At 44.9% G+C, this 19,005-nt stretch overlaps 2 protein-coding genes across 6 annotated transcripts in view; one reads left to right on the top strand and one right to left on the bottom strand.

Annotated features, from left to right (window-relative positions):
- Positions 1–3,786, bottom strand: part of npl (N-acetylneuraminate pyruvate lyase (dihydrodipicolinate synthase)) — a 14,933-nt gene extending 11,147 nt beyond the window's left edge. Inside the window, exons 1-3 of one of the 2 annotated variants that reach the window (XM_029632606.2) lie at positions 3,701–3,786; positions 3,014–3,086; positions 2,815–2,888 (exon numbers count right to left, since the gene is read on the bottom strand). In XM_029632606.2, the coding sequence (XP_029488466.1) occupies positions 2,815–2,888; positions 3,014–3,084 (145 nt within the window). In that variant the 5' untranslated portion in view covers positions 3,085–3,086; positions 3,701–3,786. Of the gene's footprint in view, positions 1–2,814; positions 2,889–3,013; positions 3,110–3,700 lie in introns of both variants that reach the window. The other variant, XM_029632607.2, reaches the window with a different exon arrangement.
- Positions 3,757–19,005, top strand: LOC115108366 (ER degradation-enhancing alpha-mannosidase-like protein 3). Of its 4 annotated transcripts, XM_029632601.2 has the most exons (22): positions 3,757–3,847; positions 4,182–5,511; positions 5,615–5,660; positions 7,744–7,844; positions 8,003–8,042; positions 8,162–8,274; positions 8,364–8,517; positions 8,885–9,019; positions 9,352–9,457; positions 9,655–9,752; positions 9,899–10,024; positions 10,160–10,243; positions 10,329–10,412; positions 11,227–11,351; positions 11,538–11,760; positions 11,872–12,017; positions 12,145–12,289; positions 12,468–12,659; positions 12,807–12,972; positions 13,173–13,358; positions 13,695–13,742; positions 17,663–19,005. In XM_029632601.2, exons 2-22 carry the CDS (start codon positions 5,387–5,389, stop codon positions 17,944–17,946), a joined length of 2,727 nt encoding a protein of 908 aa, XP_029488461.1. In that variant the 5' UTR covers positions 3,757–3,847; positions 4,182–5,386; the 3' UTR covers positions 17,947–19,005. The 4 variants fall into 4 exon arrangements, with proteins under 4 accessions (XP_029488461.1, XP_029488460.1, XP_029488462.1 ...); XM_029632600.2 differs by lacking the exon at positions 3,757–3,847 and having other exon boundaries at positions 4,123–5,511; XM_029632602.2 differs by lacking the exon at positions 3,757–3,847 and having other exon boundaries at positions 4,124–5,511; positions 13,695–13,709.

The raw sequence follows: 19,005 nt of genomic DNA, 5'->3' as shown, positions 1-19,005 counted from the left end.
AGTTGGGCATCTCCGGCGCGGCCCACGCTTGGATTGCGTCCTACCTGACAGGTCGCTCCTACCAGGTGGCGTGGCGAGAATCTGTCTCCTCACCACGCGCTCTCACCACTGGCGTCCCCAGGGCTCTGTTCTAGGCCCTCTCCTATTCTCGCTATACACCAAGTCACTTGGCTCTGTCATAACCTCACATGGTCTCTCCTATCATTGCTATGCAGACAACACACAATTAATCTTCTCCTTTCCCCCTTCTGATGACCAGGTGGCGAATCGCATCTCTGCATGTCTGGCAGACATATCAGTGTGGATGACGGATCACCACCTCAAGCTGAACCTCGGCAAGACGGAGCTGCTCTTCCTCCCGGGGAAGGACTGCCCGTTCCATGATCTCGCCATCACGGTTGACAACTCCATTGTGTCCTCCTCCCAGAGCGCCAAGAACCTTGGCGTGATCCTGGACAACACCCTGTCGTTCTCAACTAACATCAAGGCGGTGGCCCGTTCCTGTAGGTTCATGCTCTACAACATCCGCAGAGTACGACCCTGCCTCACACAGGAAGCGGCGCAGGTCCTAATCCAGGCACTTGTCATCTCCCGTCTGGATTACTGCAACTCGCTGTTGGCTGGGCTCCCTGCCGGTGCCATTAAACCCCTACAACTCATCCAGAACGCCGCAGCCCGTCTGGTGTTCAACCTTCCCAAGTTCTCTCACGTCACCCCGCTCCTCCGCTCTCTCCACTGGCTTCCAGTTGAAGCTCGCATCCGCTACAAGACCATGGTGCTTGCCTACGGAGCTGTGAGGGGAACGGCACCTCAGTACCTCCAGGCTCTGATCAGGCCCTACACCCAAACAAGGGCACTGCGTTCATCCACCTCTGGCCTGCTCGCCTCCCTACCACTGAGGAAGTACATTTCCCGCTCAGCCCAGTCAAAACTGTTCGCTGCTCTGGCCCCCCAATGGTGGAACAAACTCCCTCACGACGCCAGGACAGCGGAGTCAATCACCACCTTCCGGAGACACCTGAAACCCCACCTCTTTAAGGAATACCTAGGATAGGATAAAGTAATCCTTCTCAACCCCCTAAAAAGATTTAGATGCACTATTGTAAAGTGGCTGTTCCACTGGATGTCATAAGGTGAACGCACCAATTTGTAAGTCGCTCTGGATAAGAGCGTCTGCTAAATGACTTAAATGTAAATGTAAATGTGTCCTCTCATGAACACGATTCTTGTTTAGTGTTTTACGTATCGCAAACTCGTCAACAGAGATGTTAGCATGTTCCAGATATTTCTGTAAGTCATTAGCTGACACTAGTATTCTTCTTAACCTCATTGAGCATTCTGCGCTTTGCTCGTAGTCATCTTTGCAGGACAGCCACTCCTAGGGAGAGTAGCAACAGTGCTGAACTTTCTCCTTTTATAGACAATTTGTCTTACTGTGGACTAATGAACATCAAGGCTTTTAGAGATACTTTTGTAACCCTTTCCAGCTTTATGTAAGTCAACAATTCCATTTATTTTGTTCAGGGCAAGGTTCACATCAGGCAATGCTTCTTGTGAATAGCAAACTTTAATTTTGTTAGTGTTTTTTATAGGGCAAGGCAGCTCTAAGCAACATCTCCAATCTCATCTCATTGATTGGACTCCAGGTTAGCTGACTCCTGACAATTAGCTTTTGGAGAAGTCATTAGCCTAGGGGTTCACATACTTTTTCCAACCTACACTGTGAATGTTTAAATTATGTATTCAATATAGACAAGAAAAATACAATAATGTGTGTGTTATTATGTTTATGTCTATTGTTGTGACTTAGATGAAGATCAGATCAAATGTGATGACCAATTTATGCAGAAATCCAGGTAATTCCAAAGGGTTCACATACTTTTTCTTGCCTGTGTGTATGTGTATATATTTATTTATTTCATGGGGCATTTAAAAATATTGACAAATAATTGGCACAAAGAAACAAAAAAATTGAGAGAGATGTGCCTATAGCATGTCTTCGCCACACAACCCTCCCCTTATTCTTGTCTGGACATTTAAAAATTATGCTTGAGACATGTTTATGCTTGAGACACTGCTCACACGTAAGCAGTAACCTCAAATATTGTCAGGATGTAGCAGTGGTCCTTTTCCCTTCAACTGATCGAACCCAGGGCTGTGGTGACGCATCAAGCACTGCGAGTCAGTGCCTTAGACCACTGCGCCACTCCGGAGGCCCACAGTTCACTATTTCTAACCACCCCGCTTAAACGCACACTACCCAAACTCATGGACATGTGACAGCTTGGCACATTCCAAACAACCACTGCTACGTGATACCCTGTTGGTCAATATGTATGTCCATTTGGTGAATGTGGATTGTCGGAGCAAATAAAGGAACATCATAGCAGTTGCCCCGAGGCAGATGAACACTTTGCCCTAAAAAATGGAGACTAAGCTTTTGGCTATGCAGTGGCACCAACTTCCCCGCATGAGCCATTGTTGAAGCAGGTAAGGGAGCATTCTCTCCCAAACAATGCACAAGAGACACTGGGGTTGTCTCCAGACCTCAAAACAGTGACAACTTCCACGCCACACCCAGGAACGCCACACCCAGGAACCCCCCCCCCAGGAGTCATAACTAATCACCCACCTACACACACTGCGGCCCACTCTGACCATTGTGCGGACACAGTGCAGCTGATATTTTCTTTGTGTCAACCTGTCACTCAATCATTTGACGTTGTATTTACTGTAGGGGCATAAAACTGAGGGGGAACAAGTTTGAACGGAGGGGATACCCCTCAAGGAGCCAGGTAAAGAGGAAGCTCTTACCAAATATACTCTTAACACCTTGTTGCTCTAACAGGTAGTCAACGTAGGGTCTGATCTCTGAAAGGTTGATTTCACTGTGGAGAGAGAGTGGAGAGAGATTGGATAAAGAGTACAGTAAGTTGAAGAATGTAAAGTCAACAACAGCTCTAATCATAAATGTATACATAGCATGACCCATAAAACAAGTTAGATCACCTACCCTTCAGGAGTGAGAGGTGTAAAAGTGGCAGCTACAAGGCCAGTGGCCTTCCTGCCAACAACGGGAGTCATGGCTGTGTGAGAGAAAATATGCTGACTGTGCATGGTTGGTTGGGGGGGGTCTGTTAATTTCCTGAGTTGAATTGAATCCTTCACTACAAAAGAATACCAAAACTGGTTGAATCAATGTTGTTTCCACAAAATTTCAACCCCAACAAAATCTGATGAAATTGCTGACAACTCAACCAGATGTAAATTAGACATTGAACTGATGTCTGTGCCTAGTGGGTAGAGTATAATTCTGCACTACAATATGAAAACAACCATGGAATGGATAATATTTCATAGCTTTACAATAATAGGTCTGATTCTTCAAACTACATTGAGCCTAGTGACTCTTCCCTAAGACTGACATTAACTTGCCAAGCAAACAGTGAACAATGGCACTGACCCCTGTAACGTTATATAGCTTACTGACGATCTCGTGTATTTCTTATTTCTATTGGTCGTGTGTTTTTGTTCTACTTTACTCTATAGTACTACGGATATTGATTACTGCTTTGTTGGGAAAGAATTAGCCAGAAAGGCATTTCACAGTACTTGTGCACGTGACAATACAACCTGAAACTTAAACTATCAGTTTATCATGTTAGGCATGCAATGCATACAGTACTAAATATTTTGTTACCCGTTTTGTTTGTTCCTCCAGTAGATCCTGCACAAATAGGTGGAAATATGATGCAAGCCTTTATTTCGTTTTCTTGTTGAAGAGAGCCTGCCCTACCTTCTGCCTCTACCAGAGAGTTTTCAACATGGATTTGACGTCAAAGCTCAAGTAGGTCATGTGAGACCAGACGTTGCACATGACTTTTCTAGGCTAGATGGGAAATGTAGTGACTACCAACAAAGGTGGGACATTCATTCTGATGTCTGTCAATATTCAAGGAACTGACAAACGTCCAACTTTATGTATATTGCCATCACATTTTTTAAGGCATATTCTTTCCAAATGTATAACGACTGACTGAATAAATGTACATTTAATAGTATTGCATGACAAAACTACAACATTTAGGTGTTGGAAGGGGCTGAGGGACCTACATCCTAACCGGATGCGGATGTTGTTGACGTTTATCTTAACAGCACCTTTGCTTTTATTTCACGTCTAGTTGGCGGCTAAGGGTTCAGGCTCAAGGCAACAGAGAACGGCCAAATATAACAAGCAGAACAGAAGACACTGCCCGAGGGGCTTAACTCAACGGCTGGAATGGACTCGACGCCTTTTATACTTCGCTTGTTTTTGGACTGTCATTTACCGGACAAGCTGGCTAGCTAGCTGGCTAGTAACGTTAGGCTCCACAACTGTCGGACGAAAGAAGGGAACAGTCAAAGGAGGAAATAACAGCCAACAAAGTTAGCTTTCTGGTTATATTAGCTTTCTCGTCTTGCTTGCTTTACGGATATCCTAATTGTTATAGCTAACCTTAGCTAGATCTTCTCTATGGGGCTACTGTCGATAACGGAACAACTTTGTAGCCAGCTACGTTATCGGAATTAGTTCATGATTAGCTAATTATTTTGTAGTTTTAAGTTGACCTGAAAGCGAGAATTTACCTCTTCGGTATTACTGGCTGTAGCTCAGCGTTTACTGATGTCAAGTAACGTTAATAGGAAAGGAGAGTTTGTTTAGATTGACTTGAAGAATGTTACACTGTCAGTAATCAATAATGTGTTAATAAACGCCACAGACAGCGGGGTTTAACAGTATGTGAATGTTTTGTGTTGACTGAAGCGTTGCCAACGTGTCACACGCTATGTAGGTCCGGGTGCCGCGCGTGTCAGTGACTGGAAAGCAAACAGGTGTGACCAACAGGTGAACGCGGTTGTAAGGGATTTGACACTGAGTCAAGGAAGGAGTGTGCGCGAACGTCTTGGTATAACTTTGTCTTAGATATTAAGACTCATTTTATGACAGATCACTAATATCAGTTTAAATAATAATACAGCATTCCTGCATTCTGTCATATATTACTTATGAGTCTGATTGTTTTAGATACAGTTGTATGTCCAACCTTTTATAACACCACTGCCATAAACCGGGATTTGTACATTATGACTTTGGTGAGGTGGAGTGAGTCAAAGGTGTCTAAATGGGCATCAATAAGCTTATTAGTAACAATATTGTTGGCCTTATAAACAGCACTGCCTCAATGTGTTTGAAAGCGTTAAATAATCATTGGGCAGACAGACTGCTGAATATGTGAACATGAGATCTGAGTGCTTGTGTTTATCAGAGAGTGTTGTGGTGTCTAGGCCAATATTAATGTGATGATCGGTTACAGTTCCACTTGACTGAAAAAGCCAGGTTGTAGCTATGTGGACAGTGTTGTGGTTTCGCCCCGCAACAATGTCGGCCCTATTGTTCTCATTGCTGCTATTGCTGAGCACCTTATGCAGGCTTGGACAATCTATGTCACGAGAGGAGAAGCTCAAACTGAGGTGAGTGAGAATGATGGTCTGGTTCTGGGCTAGATGTGTGACAAGTTCTGACTTTCTCAAATAAAGGAGAATGAGCTAAGCTGACTTGTTCTTTCCCTTCAAGGAACCAAGTGGTTGAGATGTTTGACCATGCTTATTCAAATTATATGGTAAGTCTCGTCACCGCACCTGCCCCATTCATATAACTGAGATCAAATCCAAGTTTAATGGTCGCATACACAGTTTATCAGATGTTCTAGCTGGTGCAGTGAAATGCTTGTGTTACTAGTTTCTAACAATGCAGTAAAATATCAAACAAGTACACAAATAATAATAATTTTAAAAAAGATTACAAAAACCACAACAAGAAATCAAGAAATGTCGGAACGAAATAAATTAACAACCCAAATAACACTGTAACACATCCAAATGCAATCTATACGTATTTACACAAGATATACTAAGAATGGTATGTACAGCAGTAGCTATATTAGTGAGCTATGTTAAGATTACAGTATATACATGAATATGCAGTGTATAAACAGTGTAACTAAAATGCAATGTACAGTAGTAGCAATATTAGAAGGATCTGTTTACAAACAGTATTTAATTACACAGTACAAAACCCTATGGAAGAATGTATAGAATTTCTGGAAATTAGCTTCCGGACCAGAGTCCTGAATATTAATATACACTCAGTTGACAGTTTATTAGGTACATCCATCTAGTACCGGGTCAGACCCTCCCTTTGCCTCAAACAGCCTGAATTCTTTGGAAACGTTGGAAACGAGACTTGAAATTGCGCTCCGGTGCATCCTGTTTCCATTGATCATCCTTGATGTTTCTACAACTTGATTGGAGTCAACCTGTGGTAAATTCAATTGATTAGACATGATTTGGAAAGGCACACACCTGTCTATATAAGGTCCCACAGTTGACAGGGCTTGGTTTTTGCTCTGACATGCAATGAGGTCGAAGAAATTGTCCGTAGAGCTCCGAGACTGGATTGTGTGGAGGCACAGATGTTGGGAAAGGTACCAAAACATTTCTGCAACATTGAAGGTCCCCAAGAACACCGTGACCTCCATCATTCTTAAATGGAAGAAGTTTGGAACCACCAAGATTCTACCTAGAGCTGGCCGCCCGGCCAAACTGAGCAATCGGGGGGAGAAGTGCCTTGGTCAGGGAGGTCACCAAGAACCCGATGGTTACTCTGACAGAGCTCTAGAGTACCTCTGTAGAGATGGGAGAACCATCCAGAAGGACAACCATCTCTGCAGCACACCACCAATCAGGCCTTTGTGTTAGTGGCCAGACGGAAGCCACTCCTCGGTAAAAGGCACATGACTGCCCGCTTGGAGTTTTCCAAAAGGCACCTAAAAGACTCTCGGACCGTGAGAAACAAGATTCTCTGGTCTGATGAAACCAAGATTGAACTATTTGGCCTGAAAGCGAAGCGTTATGTCTGGAGGAAACCTGGCACCATCCCTACCGTGAAGCATGGTGGTAGCATCCTGCTGTGGGGATGTTTTTCGTTGGCAGAGACTGGGAGACTAGTCAGGATCGAGCAAGTAAAGAGATCCTTGCTGAAAACCTGCTCCAGAGTGCTCAGGACCTCAGACTGGGGGAAAAGGTTAACCTTCCAACAGGACAATGACCCGAAGCACACAGCTAAGACAACACAGGAGTGGCTTTAGGACAAGTCTCTGAATGTCCTTGAGTGGCCCAGCCAGAGCCCGGACTTGAACCTGATCGGAAGTACTGAGTAAAGGGTCTGAATACTTATGTAAATGTGAGATTTCTGTTTTTGTATTTTTTAAAATAAATTTGCAAAAATTTCTCAATTTGATTTTGCTTTGTTATTATGGGGTATTGTGTGTAGATGAGGAAAAATAATTTCAACCATTTTAGAATAAGGCTGTAACATAACAAAATGTGGAAAAAGTCAAGGGGTCTGAATACTATCCGAATGCACCGTATGCCTATGTAGACTCTTAGCTTTCCATTGACATGCTCCTATGAACTTCTCATGTTGGTGCTCATGGGTCCTTTCAGATTAAATTAGTGCTTGGCAAGTGTTTTACATTTCTGCTTTATTTGCCAGGAACAGATATGAATGTATTGAGTTTGGTGTGGTAGAGTGTTTTGCAAGGAAACTACTTGAACCTTATTTATGCCTACTGTATGTCAAGTATTGTCTGACATATGTTCAACATTTACACACTATTGATCCTTATTGGTTGTGTTCTCCAGGACCATGCGTACCCAGCAGATGAGCTGATGCCTCTGACGTGTCGGGGGAGGGTGCGTGGGCTGGAGCCCAGTCGGGGAGACGTGGATGACGCACTGGGGATGTAAGGGCCTGTCTGCCTGCCTGCCTTCAGGCCTGAGTAGGATGTGGTAACGGGAGAAACAGTCCTGTTGGCACTGGAATACTCTTGAGTCTCTATGTTGATATCTTCTCGCCATACGGGACAGTGATTTGATTGAATTGTCTCCGTGTGTTTTTAAGGTTCTCTCTCACCCTCATCGACACCCTGGACACTCTAGTGGTGAGTAAAATCTCTTTAGTTTGTATCACCGACCAGTAAACTGCCTTGTTCGTTTTGTTCAGTCTCTGTTTTTAGGGATGCTTTGATTTGAATTGATTTCCTCCTGTATTTACTTCCAGCTCTTAAACAAGACAACAGAGTTTGAAGCAGCAGTGAGGAGAGTGCTGAAAGATGTGCGACTCGACAATGACGTTGTGGTGTCTGTCTTTGAGACCAACATCCGTGTGCTGGGGTAAGAAAATACAAAAGCCAGTTGACTGGCTGGACATCGTGTGTGCTTGCGTGTGTTTGTGACTATTGTGACTTTCCTTATGTTTTCAGGGGGCTGCTAGGGGGCCACTCCATGGCTGTGATGCTGAAGGATGCAGGGCATTACATGCAGTGGTACCAGGATGAGCTGCTCCACATGGCCAAAGACCTGGGTCTCAGACTCCTGCCTGCCTTCAACACCAGCAGTGGCCTGCCTTACCCCAGGGTGAGCTCTGACTATACATGCAGCCTATACATAGACTTAACATAAGGTTTCGGCTGTTGTGTTTTTACCATAATATGTCACACACACACCCACACAAGCATGTACATACACCCATAAGGTTAGAGGGCAACTTTTGGCAAGCACATTAGCTAAAAGGATGCCGTCGGCTAGCGGGTAAGAGTACAGCAGCCCTCAGATTATGACTGCATCATTTAATTTTCTGCTTCAGTGCTCTGCTTGCAGCTGCCATAGTTTTCAGAGGCAGAGTTTTCTATGGCTGTGTAGTTCACGTGGACAATGACTTGGAACACAGCGGTGTATTTCAGTCTATGACATCTATATTGAGCCTTATAATTCCACTCAACAGGTAAACTTGAAGCATGGTGTCAGGGGTCCTGAGTCTCGGACGGGCACAGAGACGGACACCTGCACAGCTTGTGCTGGTACCATTATTCTGGAGTTCGCTGCCTTGAGTCGCTTCACTGGGGACCCTGTGTTTGAGGTATAAGACATTTGTCTCTTACTTTTTAAAATGTGTGTTCAGATCACAGCGGATGCATGACTAGACTGCAGCGGTGCTAGACCTTAAAGGGTTAGTCCAGCTTGTTGACTCTCGGAGATCCCAGTGTGTCTGAATGATATTGATTCATGGTCTTCTGTAGTTCAGTTGGTAGAGCAAGGCTCTTGCCACGTCAAGATAGTGGGTTTTGAGTCCCAGGGCCACCCGTGTTACGTTGTTTTTATCCATGCATGCCTAAGTTTGCATGAAATATTTTGCTAAATAGATTTAAAAAATAATAATAATAATTTTACAATTAATTTCATCAAACACAGGTCCATGCACGGAGAGCCCTAAACTTCCTGTGGGAGAAGAGACAGAGGAACAGCAACCTAGTGGGAACAACCATCAACATCCACTCAGGAGAGTGGGTCCGCAGGGGTGAGGGAGAGAACCCGTCCCAGGCCATAACTAGTATGATAAAGGAGGATTTACATGGATTTTTCCCGCGAAGGACAATGTATTGGATGTGGTAGAAGTGAATGGGCAAAGGGGGTAGGCGCTGATGTTCTGTACTTGTAGAAATAGGCCATTAGTGTTTCTGAGGTATGAAACGGTACACTGTTGTATTGTTCCAGACAGCGGAGTTGGAGCAGGGATCGACTCGTATTATGAGTACCTGCTGAAAGCCTACATTCTCCTGGGAGATGACCTCTTTCTGCAGCGCTTCAACATTGTGAGTGACATCACACGCTGTAACCATTCTCCAGCCGAACTCATGGAATGCTATTATGCCTTTATTATGATGGAATTCAATATACAGAAAGTATGCTCCATTCTCATCCTCAGCTTGTCATATTTTCTCATTATTTGTGTTTCCAGCACTATGCGTCTATAATGAAGTACATCAGCCAGCCTCCTCTCCTGCTGGATGTTCACATCCACAAGCCTCTGCTGCCTGCTCGCACCTGGATGGACTCCCTCCTGGCCTTCTTCCCTGGGCTGCAGGTGAGACACTCAGCCTGGCGTCACTAACAGACCAGCTGCCTAAGCAGGGGTTTTAGTACATAAAGATATTGCTGAGATTATGGAGACAAATGTAAACATGTATTTTCCTCCTAACCTTGTTAATGAATCCCCCAGGTGTTGAAGGGAGATATCCGACCGGCCATTGAGACCCATGAGATGCTGTATCAAGTCACCAAGAAACACAACTTCCTCCCAGAGGTTAGCTCAATTTTTTTGTTGCTTCCTCTCCCTCCTTTTTCTCTCACTCAGGCTGTAGCCTTTAACACCCCTCTTTGTTCCCTAGGCGTTCACCACTGATTTCAGGGTACACTGGGCTCAGCATCCACTTAGACCTGAGTTTGCAGAGAGCACCTATTTCCTGTACAAGGTAAGAACTATGCAGACTCAGACCATGAGAAACAAGATTATCTGGTCTGATGAAAGCAAGATTGAACTCTTTGGCCTGAATGCCAAGAGTCACGTCTGGAGGAAACCTGGCACCATCCATATTTTGAAGCATGGTGGTGGCAGCAGCATGCCGTGGGAATGTTTTTCAGTGGCAGGAACTGGGAGACTAGTCAGGGTTGAGGGAGAGATGAATGGAGCAAAGTACAGAGAGATCCTTGATGAAAACCTGCTCCAGAACAGAACCTCCGACTGAGGCAAAGGTTCAACTTCCAACAGGACAATGACCCGAAGCACACAGCCAAGACAACGCAGGGAGTGGCTTCAGGACAATTCTCGGAATATCCTTGAGTGGCCCAGCCTGATCCTGATTCCGATCGTACATCTCCGGAAAGATCTGAAAATAGCTGTGCAGCAACGCTCCCCAGCCAACCTTATAGAGCTTGTGAGGATCTGCAGAGAAGAATGGGAGAAACTCCCCAAATACAGGTGTGTCAGGCTTGTAGCGTCATACCAAAGAAGACTCGAGGCTGTAATCGCTGCCAAAGGTGCTTCAACAAAGTACATAGTAAAGGGTCTGAATACTTTAGTAAATTTGATATTTCCGTTTTCCGTTTTTTTATTCGCTTTGTCATTATGATGAAACTGGCTCTCATGTAGGTTGAGGATTTTTTACATTTTTTAAAATCCATTTTAGAATAAGGCTGTAACAAAATGTGGAAACGTGAAGAGGTCTGAATACTTTCCGAATGCACTGTACATTTTGATCTCAGTGGCCTTTGTTGTTCCCTCTCTAGGCCACCAAAGACCCCTACTACCTAGAGGTAGGCCGCACGGTGCTGGACAACCTGAACCGCTTTGCCCGGGTCCCCTGCGGCTTTGCTGCCATGAAGGACGTTCGCACCGGGAGCCACGAGGACCGGTGAGAGCCCTGATCCAGGGGAATAGCCAAGGGACGGGGAGGGTCTGACTGACATTTAATGATGGGTGGGAAACCGAGGTGGATGGTTTAAGTGGCTGAGCAACAGTGTGCCAGGCAGGTAGTTAAATCAAACTGGTTTATGTGGTGTCTACCCTGCTGCTCCAAATTTGGCCTGCTTCCTCTCAGAATGGACTCCTTCTTCCTGGCGGAGATGTTCAAGTACCTGTTCCTGCTGTTTGCAGAGGAGGAAGATCTGCCGTTTAATGTTGAGGACTACATCTTCACCACCGAGGCTCACCTCCTGCCCCTGTCCCTGTCCACTGCCCCTCACGCCCCCTCTCCTCCAGCCAACTCCACGGAACAGGCTGCATCTCTGCCTCATCTGTCTGCCTCTGTCAAATCTCTTTGGGTGGGTATAGTAAAATCACATGCTGTAACCAACTATAGTTCTAATGATACTACTTCTAATAATATTCAGATGATCGAGTTGGTCATGTTTGTTCTCTCCCACCTGTCTTAGTCAGAGGAAGAGCTGGATGACTCCAACTTTGATTGGACCTGCCCCAACACACGCCTCCTTTTCCCTGACCCTGCCTTTCCTCGGAACCTCCGAGATCCAATCAGAAATGCTGTGGACAAGAGCTGTCCCCGCCCTGCCCTTCACCGGTAAGGGACATTATGCCTATCGTGAGGAATCATGTTAAGTGCTTTTTGTACTGAAATATGGCAGAATATTATTCTTGTCACAACCATACTGAATGTGAACATTAATGCCCTCCACCTTCTCGTCCAGTGAGCCAGGGATGGGTCGCCCCCCTCTGAGGGCTCAGGACTTCATGGCCAACAACCCTGATCACCTGGAGCTGCTGAGGAGGATGGGAGTCAGCCTTATACACCTGAAGGACGGCAGAGTGCAGCTAGTCCAACACGCTACACAGGTAAATAATCATGCACAATACAAGCCGGGAGACATGTTTTTGCTATCAATTTGAATGATGTCATAAGATAACTGCCAAACCCCCCCATATGAGTCTTATTCAGTCTCTCCCCATCTACTGCCCTCTCCTCTCTAACACCCTCTCCGTCCCTCTCTCTCCCGTTACTTCCTCACTCTAGGCGGTCAGTGCTGTGGCAGCAGAGGATGGGATGCGCTTCATGCAGGAGATGATGGAGCTGTCCAGCCAGCAGCAGAAGGAGCAGCTCCCGCCGCGCGCCGTACAGATCATCTCCCACCCCTTCTTCGGCAGAGTGGTGCTGACCGCTGGCCCAGCACAGTTTGGCACAGACCTTTCCAAGAGCATCCCTGGGGTGAGTGTGTTTCAGTGTGCCAATTTCCAATGGATGGGCGCCTGTCTGCTTGTTTGTTTATACTGTCTTGCCCCTAGGCGCCAGACGTTCTCTATTCTCAGTGTTCCGAGTGACGTTTGAACATGTACTCTCTTTGTCTGTCTGTAGGTGCGTGGGTTTGTGACAGTGGCTGAGCCCTACAGTGGCTGTGCGGAGCTGAACAATGCTGCCTTTGTACAGGGCCGCATCGCTTTGTTGCAACGGGGGCAGTGTATGTTCGCTGAGAAGGCAAGACACATCATGAAGGCTGGGGCCATCGGAGGCATCGTCATCGGTGAGGAGACCAACTAACACAGGATCTTAATTTAAACAAATCTACTTCAAGAAGGCTTCACTACCTCTCATCATACTTCTGACATTTATACATGTTCATAACACTTTCATTATGTATATAACCTTTTTAATAAACTGACATATTACCATTTATAGGGTCCTCTTTTACCCTGCTAACTACCCCCTCCTTCTCCCCAACAGATGACAACGAGGGCAGCAGCAGTGACACAGCTCCCCTCTTCCAGATGGCCGGCGATGGACGCAACACGGACGACGTCACCTTGCCCCTGCTCTTCCTGTTCTACAAGGAGGGAAACATCCTGTTGGAGGCTCTTAAGGAGTACAGGGAGGTGGAGGTGCTGCTGAGCGACAAGGCCAGAGACCGAGGTGAGATCCACTGGACAGAACAGGAGGGTGCTACTGACTGGAGACATGTTCAGAACATGGGTCCTTATTTCAGCTCATTAGAGACCAGATTTGATTCTGTGAAGATTTCAAATTGGCCAGTATTTCAGTGTTCAGTGGTGACTCCAAATAGTGGGCCTGTGGCCACTTTACAGTAGCAGCTTGGTGGAGACAGGTGATGGTGAGCACCCTGTGTGATACAGGATACAGCTCCTTTTCCATTTGTCTTCCTTCTCCTCTCCTTCCCTGTAGTGGACTGTAACAGTAACTTTCCTCTGCTCTCTTTCTTTCCTTTCCCTTCACCCTTTGGATGAGCAGCCTCCATATTCAAAGGTAAACCTCTCCCTGGCATCCTGCTGGAGAGCAGTAAGTATCGCCGTCTTTCCCTTCTCCTCCATTATTTTGTGTGTGGTAGAGCAGCTCAGTGCAGGTTAGTCTTGTGTAAATAGCTGGCAATCTCAGAACTCATCAAGAGCATGGTACTGTTGGTCTGTACTGCACATGACTCATCAGTACCGTGCTGTTTATAGTTCGCTGCCTCTTGTGAACTGCAACACTGCTCTATTTCTGTCTGGGAATGACCGGTGTGGGTGCTTGTGTTAGATATACAGTACCAGTCAAAGGTTTGGACACACCTACTCATTCCAAGGTTTTTCTTTATTTGTACTTTCTTCTACTTTGTAGAATAATTGTGAAGACATCAAAACTATGAAATACATGGAATCATCTAGTAACCAAAACGATTTTAAACAAAGAAAAATATATTTGAGTCTTCAAAGTAGCCTCTCTTTGCCTTGATGACAGCTTTGCATACTCTTGGCATTTTCTCAACCAGCTTCATGAGGTAGTCACCTGGAATGCATTTAAATTAACAGATGTGGCTTGTTAAAAGTGAATTTGTGACATTTCTTTCCTCCTTAATGCATTTGAGCCATTCAGTTGTGTTGTGACGTGGTATACAGAAGGTAGCCCTATTTGGGTAAAGACCAAGTCCATTTTATGGCAAGAACAGCTCAAATAAGCAAAGACAAATGACAGTCATCACTTTGAGACATGAAAGTCAGACAATGTGGAAAATTTCAAGGACTTCAAGTGGAGTCACAATAGCCATCAAGCGCTATGATGAAACTGGCTCTCATGAAGACCGCCACAGGAAAGGAAGACCCAGAGTTACCTCTGCTGCAGATGATAAATTCATTTGAGGTAACTGCACCTCAGATGCTTCAGAGTTCAAATAACAGACACCTCTCAACATCAACTCTTCAGAGGAGACTGTGAATCAGGCCTCCATGGTCGAATTGCTGCAAAGAAACCACTACTAAAGGACACCAACAAGAAGAACAGATTTGCTTGGGCCAAGAAACACAAACAATGGACATTAGACTTGTGGAATTCTGTCCTTTGGTCTGATGAGCACAAATTTGAGATTTTTGGGTCCAACTGCTGTGACTTTGTGACGCAGAGTAGGTGAACGAATGATCTCTGCATGTTTAGTTCCCACCGTGAATCATGGAGGAGGTGTGATGGTGTGGGTTGCTTTGCTGGTGACACTGTCAGTGATTTATTTAGAATTCATGGCACACTTAACCAGCATGGCTACCACAGCATTCTGCAGCGATATGCCATCCCATCTGGTTTGCGCTTAGTCCCACTATCATTTGTTTTTCAACAGGACAATGACCCAACACACCTCCAGGCTGTGTAAGGGTTATTAGACCTAGGAGGAGAGTGATGGAGTGCTGCGTCAGATGACCTGGCCTCCACAATCACCTGACCTCAATTGAGATGGTTTGGGATGAATTGGACCGCAGCGCAAAGGCAAAGCAGACAAGTGCTCATCATATGTGGGAACATCTTCAAGACTGTTGTAAAAGCATTTGAGGTGAAGCTGGTTGAGAGAATGCCAAGAGTGTGTAAAGCTGTCAAGGCATTTAATTTGAAGAATCTGAGAAAAAGGAAAACTGCACAGCGCTCTTGATAGTGTCACTGTTCTTTAATAAGCTTATGTTTCATCCACATGGCCTTCGTCAGAGCTTTTGTGTGTTTTAAATTAACACCCTTATGTAGACAGCTCGACCCACATCTTTTCCATGGATCAAATGGGGTTGGAGTCGAGGGAAAACAAATAAGTGCTACCAAATATAACGATGTGCATTTTATTTATATATATATGTGTGTGTGTGTGTGTGTGTGTATTTTCCCTCGACTCAACCCCATTCGATGCATGGAATGGATGTGGGTGGGGCTATTTGTGTGCTAATTTAAAAAACGCACAAAAGCTCTGACGAAGTCTGTGAGGCTGATACGTAAAGCTTATTAAAGAACAGTGATGCTATTGAGCGGTGTGCGGGTTTCTTTTTTTTTCCTCCTTTTATTCAACTGTTACCATGCACCTGCAAAAAAGAGAGCTCAGATGTATGAGTTCCTTTTGAATTTTTACTTTTAAAATATATTTTAATTTTTTAATTGTTTACTACATGATTCCATGTGTTATTTCATAGTTTTGATGTCGTGACTATTATTCTATAATGTAGAAAATAGTAAAAATAAAGAAAACCCTTGAATGAGTAGATATGTCAACTTTTTTGACTGGTGGGGCAAAAAAGTATTTAGTCAGCCACCAATTGTGCAAGTTCTCCCACTTAAGGATAGAGGCTTGTAATTTTCATCAAAATGAGAAAAAAAATCCATAAGATCACATTGTAGGATTGTTTTAATGAATTTATTTGCAAATTATGGTGGAAAATAAGTATTTGGTCACCTACAAACAAGCTAGATTTCTGGCTCTCACAGACCTGTAACTTCTTCTTTAAGAGGCTCCTCTGTCCTCCACTCGTTACCTGTATTAATGGCACCTGTTTGAACTTGTTATCAGTATAAAATACACCTGTCCACAACCTCAAACAGTCACACTCCAAACTCCACTATGGCCAAGACCAAAGAGCTGTCAAAGGACACCAGAAACAAAATTGCAGACCTGCACCAGGCTGGGAAGACTGCAATAGGTAAGAAGCTTGGTTTGAAGAAATCAACTGTGGGAGCAATTATTAGGAAATGGAAGACATACAAGACCACTGATAATCTCCCTCGATCTGGGGCTCCACGCAAAATCTCACCCCGTGGGGTCAAAATTATCACAAGAACGGTGAGCAAAAATCCCAGAACCACACGGGGGGACCTAGTGAATGACCTGCAGAGAGCTGGGACCAAAGTAACAAAGCCTACCATCAGTAACACACTACGCCACCAGGGACTCAAATCCTGCAGTGCCAGACGTGTCCCCCTGCTTAAGTCAGTACATGTCCAGGCCCGTCTGAAGTTTGCTAGAGAGCATTTGGATGATCCAGAAGAAGATTGGGAGAATGTCATATGGTCAGATGAAACTAAAATAGAACTTTTTGGTAAAAACTCAACTCGTTGTGTTTGGAGGACAAAGAATGCTGAGTTGCATCCAAAGAACACCATACCTACTGTGAAGCATGGGGGTGGAAACGTCATTCTTTGGGGCTGTTTTTCTGCAAAGGGACCAGGACGACTGATCCGTGTAAAGGAAAGAATGAATGGGGCCATGTATCGTGAGATTTTGAGTGAAAACCTCCTTCCATCAGCAAGGGCATTGAAGATGAAACGTGGCTGGGTCTTTCAGCATGACAATGATCCCAAACATACCACCCGGGCAACGAAGGAGTGGCTTCGTAAGAAGCATTTCAAGGTCCTGGGGTGGCCTAGCCAGTCTCCAGATCTCAACCCCATAGAAAATCTTTGGAGGAAGTTGAAAGTCCGTGTTGCCCAGCAACAGCCCCAAAACATCACTGCTCTAGAGGAGATCTGCATGGAGGAGTGGGCCAAAATACCAGCAACAGTGTGTGAAAACCTTGTGAAGCCTTACAGAAATCGTTTGACCTCTGTCATTGCCAGCAAAGGGTATATAACAAAGTATTGAGAAACTTTTGTTATTGACCAAATACTTTTTTCCCACCATAATTTGCAAATAAGTTCATAAAAAATCCTACAATGTGATTTTCTGGATTTTTTTTCTCATTTTGTCTGTCATAGTTGAAGTGTACCTATGATGAAAATTACAGGCCTCTCCTCTTTTTAAGTGGTACAACTTGCACAATTGGTGGCTGACTAAATACTTTTTTTGCCCCACTGTACATGGTGAGTAGGACATGGATGGATGGATACTCGGAACCTATATGGATGATTGTGCAGGATACAGTTTATTTATTGTGGTGGAATGTGATCTGAAAATGAACTGAGCTCACCCCTTTCTCCTTCCTCAGGTGGGGACGCTCAGGAGGAGGACCAAACTTCACCCACCTCCGCAACTCTTGACCGGTCACACGTGAGCACTGTGGAGCTGGACGAATCAGCTCCCGAATTGGCTCCTGACAATGAGGAAGTGACTCCTGAGGAGGATGTGGGACCTGCCATTAAGAGTAACCCTGAGCCAGAGGAGGAGCCTGCTGTTGACAAGGACTCTAGCAGCAAATCAGTGAAGGCCATGATGGCTGATTGGCGGGAGGACTTAGAGGCGTTCCAGCAGATGGAGAAGGATGAGCTTTGACAGCCTCCACATTCCCCCCCTCTCCCTTATTCTCCTCCCCACTGATCTTTCCCAGCCACAGTATTGGCCTGGAGCACAGCTGACTGTGCCTCCTAAAGGATAACGTTTTAGTGGGGAGATGTTTTTATAAGAAATTGTTACCAGGATTGAATACAGTGACTTCCACTCTGTTCTTTCTCTTCACCTGTCTCTAGTTTCTCAGGTGTCAACATGCCAGTTGCTCCCCTGGCATACATCTGCCCATCTCATATTTCAGATTCTGGGCTGTCTTCTCTCTTTTGGCTCATAACAGAACAGACTGCAGTCCAGGTATGTCACCATGGACATCTGCTCTAGTTTCACTGTTCTCTGGTCTTTTTTTGTTTTTGTTTTACGTTTGTCTTCCTCTGAAATACATTTCTGGGTCACTGACATATGGGAGCAGATTCTGAGTGCTGGTTGAATAATAATCCACTGACTAACTGGTTGAATGATTGGTTTATTTAACTGTGATATGTTGTCGGAACATTTTACTATTTTATTTTGTGGGCCTAATTTATGGGGTCAATATTAAGCTACTTGGCTGTAAGGGAATGCAGTGAGAAGCAGTCTATAAAAGGCTAGTACTGAGAATCACTTAGCACTGGCACTCTCCAGGAAGATATGAAGTTATTAGTGTGACTCTATGTATTTGTCAGTTATTTCCAAGGTCATTTGAAATAAAGTGCAGGTTCTGGTCGGTGTGAGAGGTCACCCCTCTGGTCCACATGGGATGAACCGGCCCTACCCTTGCCCTCTGTGTCGTCATGGAGACAGGAGGGCAGACCGCATTGAAGGGTTGGTTGTATAGCAACAAAACCGACTGTTGCGCAACTATATCAAGATATAAAATACTGTGCTGTCTTTGGGTATACCATGTTCTATATCTATGGCAGACAGTACCACTGACTGGCCAGCAGAGGGGATCCTTGTTTGGGGCATCATACTGATCTGGAGATTGCTGACTGACTGGAAGACCAAGCAAACAAAAAAGCCAACAATGTAATTAACTTTTAATAAAATTGATAAAGAAATTAATAA

The sequence above is a fragment of the Oncorhynchus nerka genome, linkage group LG24 (assembly GCF_034236695.1).
Source record: "Oncorhynchus nerka isolate Pitt River linkage group LG24, Oner_Uvic_2.0, whole genome shotgun sequence".
NCBI classification, from domain to species: Eukaryota; Metazoa; Chordata; class Actinopteri; order Salmoniformes; family Salmonidae; genus Oncorhynchus; species Oncorhynchus nerka.
The sequence above is the reverse complement of the archived record's forward strand: the minus strand, read 5'-3'. Positions and strand labels throughout refer to the sequence as shown.